Source organism: Osmerus mordax, chromosome 4, assembly GCF_038355195.1.
Source record: "Osmerus mordax isolate fOsmMor3 chromosome 4, fOsmMor3.pri, whole genome shotgun sequence".
Classification (NCBI taxonomy): domain Eukaryota; kingdom Metazoa; phylum Chordata; class Actinopteri; order Osmeriformes; family Osmeridae; genus Osmerus; species Osmerus mordax.
The window spans coordinates 3,821,068-3,837,490 of record NC_090053.1 but is presented as its reverse complement, the minus strand read 5'-3'; the positions used below and the strand labels follow the sequence as shown (position 1 = coordinate 3,837,490).

The window sequence follows — 16,423 nt, the reverse complement described above, 5'->3', positions numbered from 1 at the left end:
CGTAGCGTTGCAGTACATAGATAAACACATTGGTGAGAAGAGCAGGAACACAAGGCAGACTGTAGAACAGAGTTAAAAAACACATGCAACCACATCAGAACCAGGCTGAACGGTCAACCCTCCTTTAGAAGACTTGAAATAGGTAAGGGGGTGGTATTCACACAGGGAGGGGAGAGGAGGGGAGGGGGGTACGGGGCAGAGAGGTTGGGTTAAGGTGTGACCAGGTTATTTGGCAAAGGGAAAGCTACGAGGGTTGTCCGTCTCCATGGTTACACTCCATGGGAGAAAGCTGACAGGTTAGAGGTTAGAAGGGGTTAGTTGGACTGGCAGGGCTGTAGGGAATGAGGGGGGGCATTGTTGACGTGGGCGTTCTTCTATCAGAGGAAGGCAAGAGGAGAGGAACTTTAAGAGCAGCATTAGCCTGAGGGAGAAATCTCTGCTGTTTTGTAGCAGTAATAGTTCTATGTATGTCAGGGGGGACGCCGTAATGTGCATGTGTGACATTTCCTGCACCAACACGGCTGGGCAGATTATGCATGTTGATGCAGGAGTCAGGTGGCTGAGCGGGGTGGGAATCGGACTAGTAATCAGAAGGTTTCTGGTTCGATTCCAGGCCGTGTCAATTGACGTTTTATTCTTGGGCAAGGCACTTCACCCTACTTGCCTCGGGGGAATGTCCCTGTACTTACTGTAAGTCTCTCTGGATAAGAGTGTCTGCTAAATGACATGATAAATGTAAATGTCGATAAATGTAAATGTCGATGAGTGGGACCCTCTGCATACGCATTACGTGATGTGCTGTTGGCTTCAGCTAAATTATGCAACTAACAGTAACCACAGAGTTCATGATGTCTGGATGTGCTTCTACTGTTATATTCATCAGGATTGTTTGACGGATCCATGTAAGTATAAATGTGTTAACCGTCAACCATTACAAATAACTGCTGTGTGGGGGAATTTGTGCGATCGTGTGCGATGAAATTGGGCAGAGGAAGAGAAAGATGCAAACCAACACCCAGCCCATACTGTAGTGTGTCTGCAGTATCTGAGTCTTTTAGGGATACGGTTTGACCAGCCGGAATATGCAGAGGAAAGGTTGCATGCTGGTGGGTGGAGGGTGGGTGGAGGGTGGGTGCAGGGTGGGTGGGTGGAGGGTGGGTGGAGGATGGGTGCCCCCCGCATCCTTACAGCCCTGCTCAGAGGGGGGTGGGGGTGGGTGGGGTCTCTTACCAGCCTTTGACCAAGACTCACTTGAGCGTGAGGCGTTGATCTCCATATGGGGCATAGGGACAAATGTTTAGTACGAATTCCTTGGGCGGATAGGAGCTCCACCTCTGCTGCACTGTGCTGCTGTCATTGTTATTCCAAAAGTCTCTGTCTAGATCGCTGCGGCCAGAGAAAGAGACAAGTCAGAGCAACACAACCAGGTACAGGCAGGGCACCAACCACCAGGCTGCCTCACCGACCATCTCATGACAGGGAGTTATGAGAGAGGGAGGGGCGGGGGGGAGGGACGGATGAGAGAAGGAGAAAACAGATGCTCCTCCTTTCAGAGGTGAGAACTTGGCTGTGGATTGGAGGGCAGCGGATCTGAGAGCTGCACCTGGTGGCTGTTTGAAACAAAACATATCCCGTTTACGGCCCGTTTCTGTGTCAGAAAGTTGTCAAAGTTGGTTGAGTTTTTCAAATAACACAGGGGGAGCCTGGGGGAAAAGGCAGGTCCATACATTCATTACAGCTATTTATGAATCCATGTGTGATGCAGAGAGCAAAACAGAGAGAGAGGCAGTGAAAAAGAGCCAAGTGATACAAGAATAGGAACATAAGAACTAGAGAGAAAAAGGAAGAGTAAAACAGAGATAGAGACAAAAGAAGGGCAACAAGTCACACTGTAATGAGTACATCCAGCATGTGACTTGCAGTTTAAATACAGTATTTAACAGCACTACCGATGAAGACAGTTATACAAGATGGAAAAAGTTAGTCCCCCTGTCCTTTGGCCCAGGGATTAAGAAAGCATGAGAACATGAGGCACAGAAGAACAGCAACACAAAAAGAGGACACCTGCGCCGAATCACTGATGTACCCTAGTGCACGTTCCACTTCACAACAGCAGCTTGGTCCCCAGCAGAAGTAACAGAGAAGTAACAGAGAGAGAGAGACACAGAGAGAGAGACAGAGAGAGAGAGAGAGAGACAGAGACAGAGAGAGAGAGAGACAGAGAGAGAGAAAGAGAGAGAGACAGAGAGAGAGAGAGACGGAGAGAGAGACAGACAGAGAGAGAGAGAGAGAGAAACAGGGCTGTAAGCTGGAGAGATGACGAGGGAGCAGATCATGCTGCTGTTACCCGTGAGGAAGAAATGTGAACATGTGAGCAGGACTTGGGGAGCCAAGTTAACAAACAAACATTCATGAATTTAGAGAGCCATCCTTGAGGCTTGAGATGTCCTCATAGCAGAGTTGGAATCATATGTAAATACAGTATATGCACACATCACTAGATAGCTGTGCTAGATACCAGTCTTCCGAAGAAGGCTGGTTCGACGGGTTACTGTGGGTTAATGGGTCTAGCATAGACAAGTCAAGGAGCACAGCAGTGTTGGCATTCATTGTTACTGACCTACATAACACATGAGGAACTCCAAAGTGAAGGTTATCAAATGAAAACCTTACTATAGTTCAGTTCAAACATGCTCTACAGGAGACCTGCATTTACCCCAAGTTTGCACCAGTACTGATTTAAGGACCCATCATTATAAAAACCTTTGGCTGACTGCCTGCACTTAGGGGCACTTCATATCTCAACACGATATCTTATACGGAGATAACAGGAGTGTGCTGCAATTTCCTAGACAAAAATTAACTTGCACAGGTAAGATAATGCAGGGCCAATCTATACTGATTAAATCTAATTTAAACATTTCGCTCCATGAGTCTCGCTGGTTGGCCTCTAAGGGACATCTCACAGTGAACGAGCCATGCTGCTAGTTTCTCATTGCTCTTAACACAGCATGACAAAACGTGTCAAAAGCATAAGAATGAGTTTCTCGTTGGGTTTTAGGATGTGTTTACAAGAGAGCATTCCTCCAATACTAACTAGCGAAGCGGCTAGGTCCTGCTGCGGGGAACAGAGTTCCCACTTCTAGGGGGAGTCAGAGGAGAACCAGACAAAGACGAGCATTATGGGAGCTTTCGGCTCCACCTAAAACCATTTACCAGGCACCTACTTGATGGCTTTCTTCTCCCCTCGTCCACGCGCCGAGTCTGGAGTACCTGCCGTCTCCACCCCTGGCTTGTTCCTCTTTCCCTTGATGGGGGTGGGGGGGTGGTGGAGGAGGAGGGAGAGAGAGAGAAAAGGTTAGCTTAGACCAAGCTGTGTTTGTGCTATACTAATTTCCAGTGTAAATGCCTATCCTATTATCAGTAGAATTGCGTGCCTTCCCACAAGCACTCTACCTCATGCTCTTCTGATTATGCTCATCAAAGTCAAATCAAATCTGCCGTAGAGAGTCATTCCTGACTATGATTATCATTCACACAACCCTGGAATGTAGATGGCAATTGACTATTTAAGGCAATCCGCCTGGTTCTGGGCAGAATACCCTGGAAAGCTCTTTTGTCGTACTGATTTCTAAACAGCCAGCGCATGACTTGTAACCATGGAAATCAGGGTGATTTGGAGCCTGTGTGAAGGGAGCTCAGCTGGGCGCGTTGTAGAAGACCATCTCATTACGGATCCAGGTGATCCAGGCGACTGACACTTCACACCAGGAGGACAGTGTGTAAGGATTCACTCAGAGGCTGCCCTGCACCCATCTACTACTCGCTCCTCCCGCTGAAAGTGATGCTCTGATACACATCTAGGATTGGCCGGGATCCTCCATCTCAGAAAATAGATGAAGTAAAACACACTGAGCGACTCCCTCGGCTCTGCTTGTCCAATTGGATCTTTTTCCTGGCTGAGAGGATATTTCCTGCTGAGGGGCTGCTTGTTTCAGGGAGCTGGGAGCAGACCTGGAGGCTGGAGAGGGGAAGCTGTAAGCCTGGGAGCTGAGGACAGAGGCCAGGGGCCAGGAGGCTGGAGGGCCGGGCTGTGTATGGCCCTGTCTGCCTAGCCTCTCTCTCTGTGGAACAGACTGGGCAGGCCTGGAGGAGATCCGCCTCGATGGCAGCCATGAAAGAGGGGTTGGCTAGCTCTGACCGCACTAAACAGCAGGAAGCAAGCAGGCCCCTCCATTAGCATGCCCCTCCATTAGTGCCAGCTACTGTGGATCAGCTGCTGGTGCCACCAGGTCCAACGGTCACCCGAACCCAACGTCACAAAAAGCTTGACCCAACACAAGTCCATTCAGTGTGATCCATGGAGGGGGCTTTCCTTGTGGCTTTTACGCAGACAGTCTGCACAAACAACAACTTGTGTATACACAAACTTAAAGGCACACACACATGCACAAATACAAACAGGAAGGAAATGTTGTTTTTGTTTGGTAGGGCCAACAATCTCACGACAGCATGCAGAGCGAGACATATGGAAATCTTTCAAGGGCGTTTGTGTGTTTAGACAGAGCCTGCGTCTCAGATCATTCGATGGTGATTCACACTCCAGATTCCACATGGAGATAATGGAAGTGGGCGAGGCGACGGTGCAGGTGCCCAACAACCTCCCGTCTGCCGTGAGTCCCACTGAGGCCTGCGGGGAGGGACCCGAGTGGCGAGGCTAACTGAGGCGTACACGCCTGCCTTCTCTGTTCAGCACGACCCACGCGCTGCACGGGAGCTCGGGCGCTTGTGGGTAAGCGACCTACCAAACAGACAAACGCTAACAATAGTGCAGCCTGGCAAAAACGATATGACACGATATACATCTGACACGAACAGACAAAGCCAGGAAACAGACCGTGAATTGTTTAATCAGAACTAACCTGAAATAGAACAGTCAACAAATGAGTCAACAATAAACCCACGGGAAAGCAAACAATGGACTGTGTAGAACAGCTGCAGACTGGCAACCAACTCTAATATCTAATATTTGGACAATGACTTTCAAATCAAGTAAAGGAAGGTCTGCTATCGCTTCAGTTTCAGAAGCAAAAAGCTAGTGCGCTACGGATGCCTCTCATGGATGTTGCACCGACAGGCTGTGGTTATCTGCTCTTTCCAAAAACATTGTGAAGTCTGCGATTAAATCAGGCTGCAAAATGGTTGTGGAAAATATTTTTTTTCATAAAACATTCATGAGCACTCAGGAGTGTGCGAGATGTCAAAAACATATTTTCCTAAACAGCCCATAATGATTCAGCTCAAACTGGACCCCCTCAGTTGTGTTGAGGCAGTCAGACTGAGACTAGGTCGGTAGTGATGTATTTGTTCAATGGCTGTACACGCAACATGCCTGCAACATGCCATATGTACACGTGGCCTCCAACATGCCATTTCAAAGCTTTGCCCGCTGCATTTATTTAGCATTTGGGACACATTGACTGCATGTCGTGGATGGCATTTTGCTGTAGCCGCGGCTCATCATCACTCATATTTTATCATGCTCAGTCAACGATGCATACATGACACCTATGCAACGGCACAGTCTCATTTGAGCGCTAAGATATTCACCGTGGACGTGCGTGCACACATTTCAACACAAGATGCACACACGGGCACGCAAATGCATGGCGCACAACACACTCGGCTGTTTTCACACACAGCAATTCCAGGGGAGACAAAACAGGCTCAATTTCTGACAGGCAAGAACAAGCTATCAAGGGAAACTCATGTATCATTCAACACCATCATAAAAATTTTAGGACGGTAGCAAAAGAGAGAGAATGAGCGGGAGACCAAGGCAGAGAGAAATGAAAGCGAGAGGGAGAGAGAGTTTAAAATAGAATTCCAAATGAAAAGGGAGACAGACGAAAGGAGAAATACGAGGAGGAGGGAGGATGGCTGGCGAGACAAAGGGAGAGGATGGAGGAGTGGAGGAGCCGGGGTACGGAGTGTGTGAGCTGGTGATGTGAGGAGGAGGAGGAGGATGAATGACAGGGAGTCCCAGGTGGTTTGGTTGTGAAAACCGACCCATTCTCTGGGGGCCCTGGGGGGGTGTTTCTAACGCAATGTGATGGGCATCAAGGGCCCATGGCTGCAGGATGGCTGCGCGTGCTTAGACAGCTTCCCAAGCACAAACACACACCTGTCCTCTGGCTTATTCACAGTCGATGAATGTGAGTGGAGGGTCTGTCTCTTTATCTTATAGGGAGGTATGGATGGACTACCGGCAAAGAGAAGGAACTGACAGTGGTCACCAGGTGGAGGAAGGTTGGGAAACTGGCTATAGGGGACAGTCACCTCTGTACACGAGACAGTGAGAGGTCTGCAGCTCAGCCAATATAGACGCCGCTTTGCTCCCTTATCCTCCCCTCCAATACCCTTGAAACCACTTAAGTCTAATTTAAACCAGTCGTCTTCATGTCACGAGACAAAGGGTTTCACACGATTACTATTCACTCCCGTCTGGCCGAGAGCCATCCATTTCAAAATAGCTCCCGCGATAAACCAATTACAAGACAAAACCAAATTGCAGCTACCGATGTCTCAACAAAAAAAATCCTCTCACACGTTTAAACAATCACTAGCCCAATGGAGCATGTTATGAAGAGACATGCCTGCAATATACAGTCAGAGCTGTTTTGGAAGATTGAGCGGGAGGCTTGGTGAGGTGCTGTACGGTACCGCTGGGAGGCTGCGTAGGTGACGTCGAGGATAACGGCAGAGAAGAGACAGGCAACGGGACTGGCACTCTCAGTTGGCAGCGCTCAGGTTTTTACCACCCAGCTGTGTTTGTTTGTGGTGAATTAGCAGGCATCAGGGGTCTCAAAGCTCTCTCAATATTACCCGCGTCGCACCCTAATTACTCAAGAGTGCTCCATTAAAATCATCGTCCAACTAAATCATCAACCGATCATTCAAATTAACGTCCCTTTTAGGATCAGTCAAAACAATTTCTTACCTGTATCCATGGCATTATACACCATTGTGAACCACTTACGCGTAAGTGCACTGAATGGAAATGTTCACTTGCACAAAGTGTTGCTAATGCAGGGTGTTTTGTTTTATAACTGATGATGCAACGTGTCTGCACAGACCGTATTCAGACTGACTACAGACTGGCTACAGGGGGCAGAGTCCTCTTGAAATTAGATAATTGCCATCATCCTGCTCAGTTACGTCCGCTTATCAACGTAATCATCACCATCATTCTAACACCACCGAACCTCTGATTTTGGTAGAATAAAGAGACATCTGTAGCTGGTGATGAACGCTGCGCACACAACGAATCTGCTGACGGGAATCGAGGCGTGACCCTCATTCTTACCGGGCCCAATCTCCTCCCCGCTCACAGCTATGTCACGGACCATGCAGGAACGTGTGGGTTTCAACGCTGCTGCTCTGACAGCTGTTGTCGCAGGCACTCCTGGTGCCTCGACAAGCAGCAGGAGAGACAGGACGAGAGGCACCCACTGACTGCACGGTTAGACAGGACGAGAGACATCCACTGACTGCCAATGTTCTCATCCCAGTCAGGTAGAGGCATGCCTCCCAGCGATGAGCAGAGTCACATCAACACCATGGCAGAGAGCAGAAGGGGATATATGCTATTCTAGTACTCATACTTAAAAGGGTTTAAAAGAAATACCTCAGAGCAAGAGCAAGGCTTCAACATGATTAGCCCAATCAAGCGCCCCCATTTTTTAAAAATAATTTCGAGGTGCCTGTTACCAGTTCCCAAATGTCTTACCATCCGAATGTCATACATCTACTAACCTATAAATCACAGCCAGATCTGGCATGGTCCCACATGCTTAAGGGAGGAGCATGTGCAGTTTCCAGCACCAAAGTGTTCGTAATAAGCTCATTCCAAAGGCTGGTTTGAAATAAGCTTATGGTGAATCTACTACCACTAGTTTCCTGTCCAGTACCATGCATCTTTTCCCATGGTTCTACAGGTGCACAATCAATCAGCATATATGAATATGCATTACAGTATGAATGTATGATGTAACTAATGAACAAAGAGAGAAGGTAGGCATGTTTATGCAAATGAAACAGTATATACCCTTTTAATCATGTGTAGAGGGAATAGAGTGTTACCATGGAAAAAGGAGATGAAAAGGCAGGGAAAACTGCGAGGGAGAAAATGGAGTGATTGTATTACTCCATATTCTCTCTATCAGAAAATGAAAGTCAACAGATAGACATGTCTCTGCAGCACATTGGTCCTAGTTCATAGATGACTGTTGAAAACATCACATGTCCATAGATAAGCATATTGAATCTGCATCTACAATAACACGCTGGAAAAGATCAGATTTGATGGTTTGAAATAATAACTACGAATTCATGTATATCCTTTTTAATAATATCCAATGGTTTTAATTGAGTAATCTAAGGTAATTTTCCACCCTGGTTGTCTGAAATCTCTCCACAGCTAGATAGTCTGGATACCTCACACACTCTTAACTGAAGTTCTGCTGGCACTTAAAACCTTCCACAAGAACCACACCCAAGTACTCAAATATTGTATCAATCAATGTAAAAGTATTTTTTACATTGGCCGAAACAAAAGCCAATCGGGGGATGGATCTAGAAGACGTCATCTCGGTCGTGTCTGCGGTTCTGATACGGTGAGGCCTCTGCGTGGTCATTAAGCTACTACAGTGTCACCATATCCTTGTGTCGGCCCCTGTCCCAGTGCCCGGCCTGTCACAGGATGGATAGGAGATCCAGTTACTCTGCGGCTACAGCGGAGACCTCAGGGGCCTCTAAGGTGCTGGCATCAGAACCTGCTTCCTCCCTACAGTAGGAACCAGGGTGGATTCACTGCTCCTTTTACCTTAATGTGGAATGTCAAATGTAACTTCAGATGTATTTCGATGAAGGAAACAGTCTGGGACTGAGTTGTGGCCCGTATTCATTTCATCACAGACCATTCCCCCCCCCCCCCCCCCCCTTGCTTTGTTCAACATTCTGAGAGCATAAATGAGTTGATCATTAGGGAGTCAGGTGGCTGAGCGGTTAGAGAATCGGGCAAGTAATCAGAAGGTCGCCGGTTCGATTCCTGGCCATGCAATATGACGTTGTGTCCTTGGGCAAGGCACTTCACCCTACTTGCCTCGGGGGAATGTCCCTATACTTACTGTAAGTCGCTCTGGATAAGAGTGTCTGCTAAATGACGAAATGTAAATGTAGTGATCAAGGGTGGAGAAAAGCCTAACTGGTGATAAATCACAGAGGGTGACTCTAAACAAACCCCAGCTGCACGCAGCTGGTTGTAATGAGGCGACCTGTCATTTGTACTGTCCCGGTCAGACTTATAGGAGCTGCTCGGTGAGTCAAGACAACTGCACCAGGAGGACTCGGAGAACTCCCACTGAATTACAAAGTAGTGAGTCCACTGAGGGTCAACACTTATGATAACTTAATTAATCCTGCAGAGGACATAGTGAGTCTGCAGTGGGTCTGCTCTGTGGAGAATAATGAGTGTGTGTAGGTGTGTACTGCTTATGCATGTGTATGCGTGGGTGTGTGGGCATGTGTGCGCGTGTATATGAATCTAAAATAAGTATGTAATCCAGAGCAGACAATGAATCTCTCAGCACAAATAACTGTTATTTTTGCGAACTAAAAAACTCTTACATATCATTAGTCCTGTCACTGTTGACACTTGTAGATGGAGAGGGAGTGGGGGTGGGGGGCGTGCAGTCAGAAGGCTAGCTTTATCATACCGCAAATAAACCTGAATCACTGATCTGTGTTCCTGAGTATCTTACAAGCACAGGATGAATCAGGAATCAATTAACTTGAAACGCATGCAAATCTAAAAGAATCAGTCAAGTGAAGTGGCACTCGGCTGTACGGTTTTATCTGCCTAATGAGTGGTTGCCTCCCTTTAATCAATCACATTTCATACCACATAATCAGCCTGGACATGCCCTCAGAGAGGTCACTCCAGTCATTCTGCTGCCTGCTCCCTTGAGTTAAACAGAGCCGTACAACACAGGCTCTGAGAACACACAGAGAATACAATGTGGTAATGACTCCACAATCTTCCTCATATTAGTCCACCAACAAGCACTCTGACTGTTGGACTGGCCCTCTTCTATGTCGTTACTAAAATGCCTTGGTAAAATCATCGGGCCAAATATGTCTCTTGATGTGTGGTATGACAGACCCAGCTCTCCGCAGGAAATTAGAGTGAATTCTGAACATATTTTCTCCTCTTTTCAATGTGCCTTTATCTATTATTATCCACTCTTCAGTGTTTATACTTTTCATCCGCCGACATAATGGAATAATGCAGTATGATGCGTGTGTGTGTGTGGGGGGGGGGTGATTGTGTGTGTGGGTGTGTGTGTGTGTGGGTGTGTGTGGGTGTGTGTGGGTGGGTGGGTGGGTGTATGGGTGATTGTGAGAGTGTGTGTGTGTGTTGGTGTGTGTGTGTGTGTGTGTGTGTGTGTGGGTGTGGGTGTGTGTGTGGGTGTGGGTGAGTGTGAGAGTGTGAGTGTTTGCATGTTTAAAACTCACCAGCTTGCGTTGACACCAGCCACAGACGCCACACAGAGCCACCAGCCAAACAGCACACACTGTCACTGCTAGAGACACCAGGAACACGCTGAGGGTTACTGAGCCTGGGGATACATACACACACACACACAAAGAGAGAGAGAAGTGAGTAACATTTGACACCACATCACATCCATTTACTTTTCCCATAATGCCCTATATGCAATTTTTGGTAAACCATACATTTTTACATTTTATATTTAGTCATTTAGCAGACGCTCATGTCCAGAGCGACTTACAGTAAGTACAGGGACATTCCCCCCGAGGCAAGTAGGGTGAACTGCCTTGCCCAAGGACATACAAAATGGTGTTGTCACATCCAAACCTCAGAAAACCTATTCAATTGTGAGTGTAAGTAAAATACAATTCCTCCAGCACACCGTGGAGTCCGGGCATTTCAATACATTTTCAATAAGGGTTGCAGGCATCACTCACATCCCCACACACATCATTGTCATGGTGTCACAGCTTGTTTACTGACAGACTGGGAGTGAAGGGAGGGAGGAGGGAGGGAGGGGGGGGGGAGGGAGGGGGGCAGGATAGGCTGACAATACATGAGCTATGATTAATGGGCATCCTACTGGATGCCCAGTGAGAGAAGTGAGAGGGTGGTAAAATAAGGATTTATTTATCTGATGAGTGTGTGTGTTTGTGTGTGTTTGCGTGTGGAGAGACACAATACATGCATGTGTGTGTGCATGTGTGTTCACAAGGCACAATTTTCACTAGAGAGAGAATGCCCCAAGGCACCCTGGGTTCTTCCAATCAGTCAACATAACTAAATAAAGCACCATGAAGCCTTCGTATTCACCGCAAGGAAAACACATTAATGTATTCATATCTCTGATGTGATTCCCACCGCTCTCTTCCCCGAGTATGAAATGATAAATAGGTGACACAAAAACCACGACACATACAATGGGCATATGACAAAAACCCATCATTTCTTTCCAATTCTACTTTCTCCCTGTCTTTATCCCTTCCCTTGTCCTTACAGACCTTTTTATCTCACTCTCCAACCTACTTTTTTTCCCCGTACTCTGCCTCACCATATCCCCAGGGAACATGCTGGTTCAGAGATGGGGAAACAGTGGGTAGGCTTGTTTCATATGTAAAACTGGAAAGTGATCAACATTGCTTTCCTAGAATCCTCTGGCAGCCTCTTCCCGAGTGTCTCAGTCGACCTGCGTTAAACACCAGTCCCTATCAGGAGCTGCCGCTAGTGCAGATCTGGAGCTCTGATTGGCTACTGGTGCCCACTAGTGGTGAGTGACAAGCTGATGCTATTCATAAACACGCTGATGACAAGGTCAGAGGGACACCTACGGCTCCACAGTTACAGACTCATTTCAGTCGGAGCAGTTCCCGAAATGAAGATGGTGATATTATGCGTGGCGGTGTGGCATGAGATAAGAGGTGTCACAAACAATGGCTCGGCTTGCGATGGAACCTAGCAGCAAAGAGGTGGTGTCCAGCCAAGGGCGACCATGGCAGCTCAGGTCAGGAGACGCTGAGTCAGTGATGGATACTTCGTTAGGAGTTTAGTGAGGATGAAGGATTCAGGTAGCGGAGCCCAAACAGATGACCATGACAGGCCAGTGCAGCAGCCTAACCCCCTCTAGAGTAATGCTGGGGGTTGGATGATGTAAAACTGCACCTCGTGTCTTCCCTCTGAAGGTCAGAGAAGGGGAGGGTGTTGAGGGGAGTGGGGGGGGGGAAGAGCGTGTTTTATGATCTGTGTCAGTCAGAGGGGCTCGGGGAGGATAAAAAGCTCCTAAACAGAGAGCGGCATCCACGGAGGCCACATTACGCCACGGAGGAATGGATAAATAGAGGCTCCTGCCCACACACTCACAACAGCGTCCCTGAGCTTCACCAAGGCAACATGAGCAGCGATGGGGCTTGGCCATAGAACAGCAAGGGAACGGATAGGAATGAGTCAAAGTGAGATATACTGTACTGGCTGCAGACACAACAGACAAGACTGCACCCCCATTTTATACAACGTTATTGGACTAAAATAAATACGTTTTATTGCTGAGATGTATTGTGTAGAGTACCACATAATGCAGATTATCAGTTGTAACTGCCCTTGTCAGGAGAGTCTTCATGTATTATGAGTATGGCCCAAAATAGCTGCACTTGAGAGAAGGCTTACTTCTGTGTGGCATGCATTTCTCTCAACTATATCATGGATTTATTCATGAACAAAGGCAATGTAAATGACAAAAATATTTTTCATGTATCGTTATCAGCTGTAGCAGGTAAAGCAGTAAAACTACTTCAAAATGGAGAGTGGAAAAGCACTTCTTCCAAAATGGCAGTGCTCATTAAAACTGACAACATAGCTGAACAAGCCATTGAGGCTTTTGATCAGAGGCCTTCAGAAATCCGAGCACTCTTGAACTTGAAAGTGGCTTGTTTGTTTTAGATTTCTATGCCTATCTCTTTTATCTGCGGTGAAAGAGAAAATAAATGGCACAAGGGAGCGAGCAGAGCTCGGAGATTCAGTGTGTAAATGAGCTTGTAATATGCCCTTTCGCGAAAAGAGAACAACAAAGACTGTCTCGGGATTGGATGAAAATGGGAGAGAGTCTCTCGTGGAACTGGTGTCTGAGCAGGAGAGACGGCAGGAGTAGTGATGGAAGGCAAGTGCTGGGGACATCAGTATGGATAGCCTGCGAGGCAGAGGGCATCATACCCAATATAGACCCAGGACGTACTGTACGTGCAGGTGATTTGGCCCATATGCAATGAGAGTCAAGCCGAGCAGAAAGGGGATTGTCCTCAGGGGCGAAACCAAAGTGCTAATGAGACAGGCGTAACTGGAGCAGTGTCCAGTCAGCAAAGCTGCCGCGCCACATCCCTCTGATCCACCTGAGGTGGGGAGGCCAGCGCATCAGAGAGTCTAGTTTAGCCTCCATAGACTCTCTGAGTCAGAGTTCAGTTCCCCAGGCTTTTAGCCAGGTTATGGCTTCTGTCACCAGCCTAAGGTTAATCCACAGGTCACTCTAAGCCTCTTTGGACTGTCCAGTGGACTGTGTTGGCAATTACGTACCATGTCTGCTTTAGTGGCAGCTTGTTGATATGGCCTTTTTGATATGCCAAATTTTCAATTTGACAATAAATATGCATTATTCTGCTCATTGACTCATTTATTGAGTCAATTCTGAGATTTATTATATTTTATTGTTGCAGTACCTGTACTGTAGGCAAGTCACGGAGCAGAAAATATTTCCCATTTCTCTTGTCAGTTCATTCTAAAAATAATTAATCAAGCAAAATAATGAGTAGGAAGACAGACAAAAGGAGCAGGAGGGCTTCGACTTGGAGAGAGATAATAACTTGGTTCCAGGTAAATAGTCTAATTGTCTAATCAATTGACGGGGTAATATGCGGTATTGTGACATTTCATGGAGTGAGGAGAAAGATGTTATTAGATGGTGGTGGAGAGACTATGTTGAATATAGAGTGGGAGTGTCGGCCTGTTGTGTCTGTCTACTTGAGAGTAACACATCGCTGTGGACCACAGCGCCGTGAAGGAGGACGGTCCCATGCCTGCTCCTACACAGAACTGGGCCAGACTGAGATGAGGAGATGAGGAGATGGGTGTTAATGGTGTTGGAGACATCAACACTACTCCTTTCTGCTTTCTTCGGGCTCCAGGCTCCACTGGGGTCAGAGAGCCTCTATTCAGCCTCCGTTCAGCCTCCGTTCAGCCTCCGTTCAGCCTCCATTCAGCTTCCATTCAGCCTCCATTCAGCCTCCGTTCAGCCTCCATTCAGCCTCCAAGATCAAGCTAGCTGAGGCAGCCAGGCCTTTCACCCATGCAGACACACAACTGTCAGTGCACAGGGGACAAACAGAGGGCTGCCAGTTAGCAGTGGCGGGGCCAGTGGCAGGGTGAAAGGGGGGTGTATGGTTAATCACCGTACTGATGCACAGCTGTCCACAGGGGACTTCAGGTCCAGGTGGCGTAAACCTCGAGGGCTCGAAAATAACGGTGTTCCGTCATCCCCAGGACAATGAAAAATATGTCTGGGTGTTGTGTGATGTCTTTGAAAACTATTTTCATAGAAACTTTATAGAGAAAGGAGAGAGGAGAACAGAGAATCCTAAAACAGAGTAGAGTAAAGCAGAGCAGAGTACAATAGAGTACAGTATAGTTTAGTAGAGTCCTCATCAAGTACTCATCAATGATGCAAACCTATTTTTGAAAAGAAATCTCAAATATATTTACAACCTTTCGAAACTTTTTGTAGAAAGTATTTTTCAAACCTTTAGAAAACTTTTTTCAAAAATGTTTCAAAACATTTTTCAAAACATGTTTTAAACCTTTAGAAACTATTTTTTACTGCAGCCACACCAATAAAGTCCTCTTTGTCCAAGACAGAGACAAGGCCGAGTAAAAATGCGGTCGATTCCGAGACGAGACCGAGACCTTCAAAAGAGACCGGTCTCGAGACCAACACCGGTCTCGGGGACTACAAAACTGCAACTCTGTGGTTCCCTGTGGCTGGGCTGCATGGCTGTTTCCATCGGCTGGATGGGCCAATAGATAGGTGGGTGGATGGGTCATAGTTGGAGAGTGAGAAGACTGCCACCCACACATGGCCTGTTCTCTGGTGTGCACCCCAGGGGGTCAGTGGGGCCTGACAGGGAAGTAGATCCATCTCCTGCCTCGTGACACCCATGCTGAAGCTACAGGAACAACCCCGCATATGACACATGGCTGGTGTCACTTATCATAATGACACTGTCATCTTATGCAACATTCCAGGAACAAACCTCAGAGCCACCAAAATGTTTGTGTGTCTAATGGAGATGTTAGCCTAAAAGCAGGTTCAGGTTTCGTGCTGCTGTTACCGATCAACAGAAACGTGTTGCAGAGGAGTGATCTTGTGATTAGTTCAGCACTAAACCTTGTTACATCCACATGGTGCAGAAAATGGCAAATTCAAAAATAAATACGTGATGGAACAGAGGCTATTTTCATCCAACAGCTTTATTACTTTTCTACCTTTGAGAGGAATATTTGTTATGTATGATTGAGTTAAAGTTCTATTGCCAGTATACATTTTCCCTGAGTAATTACTCCTCAATGTATCATATAGTTTTGTGTAAATCATGATTTGATCATCTACAATAGATCCATGACATACACAAGAGACTTCTTCCCTGTGTGATGACGTCACAGTTTCCCAGAGTTCTGTCTGTAGAGCATGCATGCACAGCTGTTTACACTGCATGTGTTTGTCGTACATAACAGCATGTGGCCGGTGAAAGATTGAAAATATTCCTCAATTTTAAAGGCCATCATTTCATCATTTCATAGGGAGATTGAACGGTATTTCTTTTCTTTCACTTTTTTTATTTGATTAAATGAGCAATAAAAATGCAATTTTTGCTACATCTTTTTCCTCTGATATCACTGATGAAGAATTTAAACAGTAGGTATGGTCTACATGTGTCTTGCAATCTGTCACTGTTGGCATGTAATTCCCTTACCAAGCCAATAGTCACACACTCTGAATTAACTGGTCAGATTGAAATGGATGACTTTCATATGAAAGCCACGGGAGGACCTCAACACATTTACCAAGGACGGCCTCCCCTGTCTTGAGACAGCCCTGCCTCCCATTTATACATCTCTCTCCATCTCTCTTTCCCACTCCACCGTAAAACCGATATTAATAATGGATGATATTCACAGGAAGCTGGATGATTCCAAAACGCTCTCCTCCTCCTGAGTAAAGCTGGCTCCTCTGAACTGCTAGCAAATCGCCTACAGTAGATGCGGATGCATGTT

At 46.8% G+C, this 16,423-nt stretch overlaps 1 protein-coding gene across 1 annotated transcript in view; it reads right to left on the bottom strand.

Annotated features, from left to right (window-relative positions):
* The window catches only part of syt7a (synaptotagmin VIIa), a 35,068-nt gene extending 23,387 nt beyond the window's left edge, over positions 1–11,681 (bottom strand). Inside the window, exons 1-4 of the mRNA XM_067234167.1 lie at positions 11,654–11,681; positions 10,576–10,679; positions 3,228–3,307; positions 1,252–1,386 (exon numbers count right to left, since the gene is read on the bottom strand). Of these exons, the coding sequence (XP_067090268.1) occupies positions 1,252–1,386; positions 3,228–3,307; positions 10,576–10,679; positions 11,654–11,681 (347 nt within the window). The remainder of the gene's footprint in view (positions 1–1,251; positions 1,387–3,227; positions 3,308–10,575; positions 10,680–11,653) is intronic.
* Positions 11,682–16,423: the final 4,742 nt, after the last annotated feature.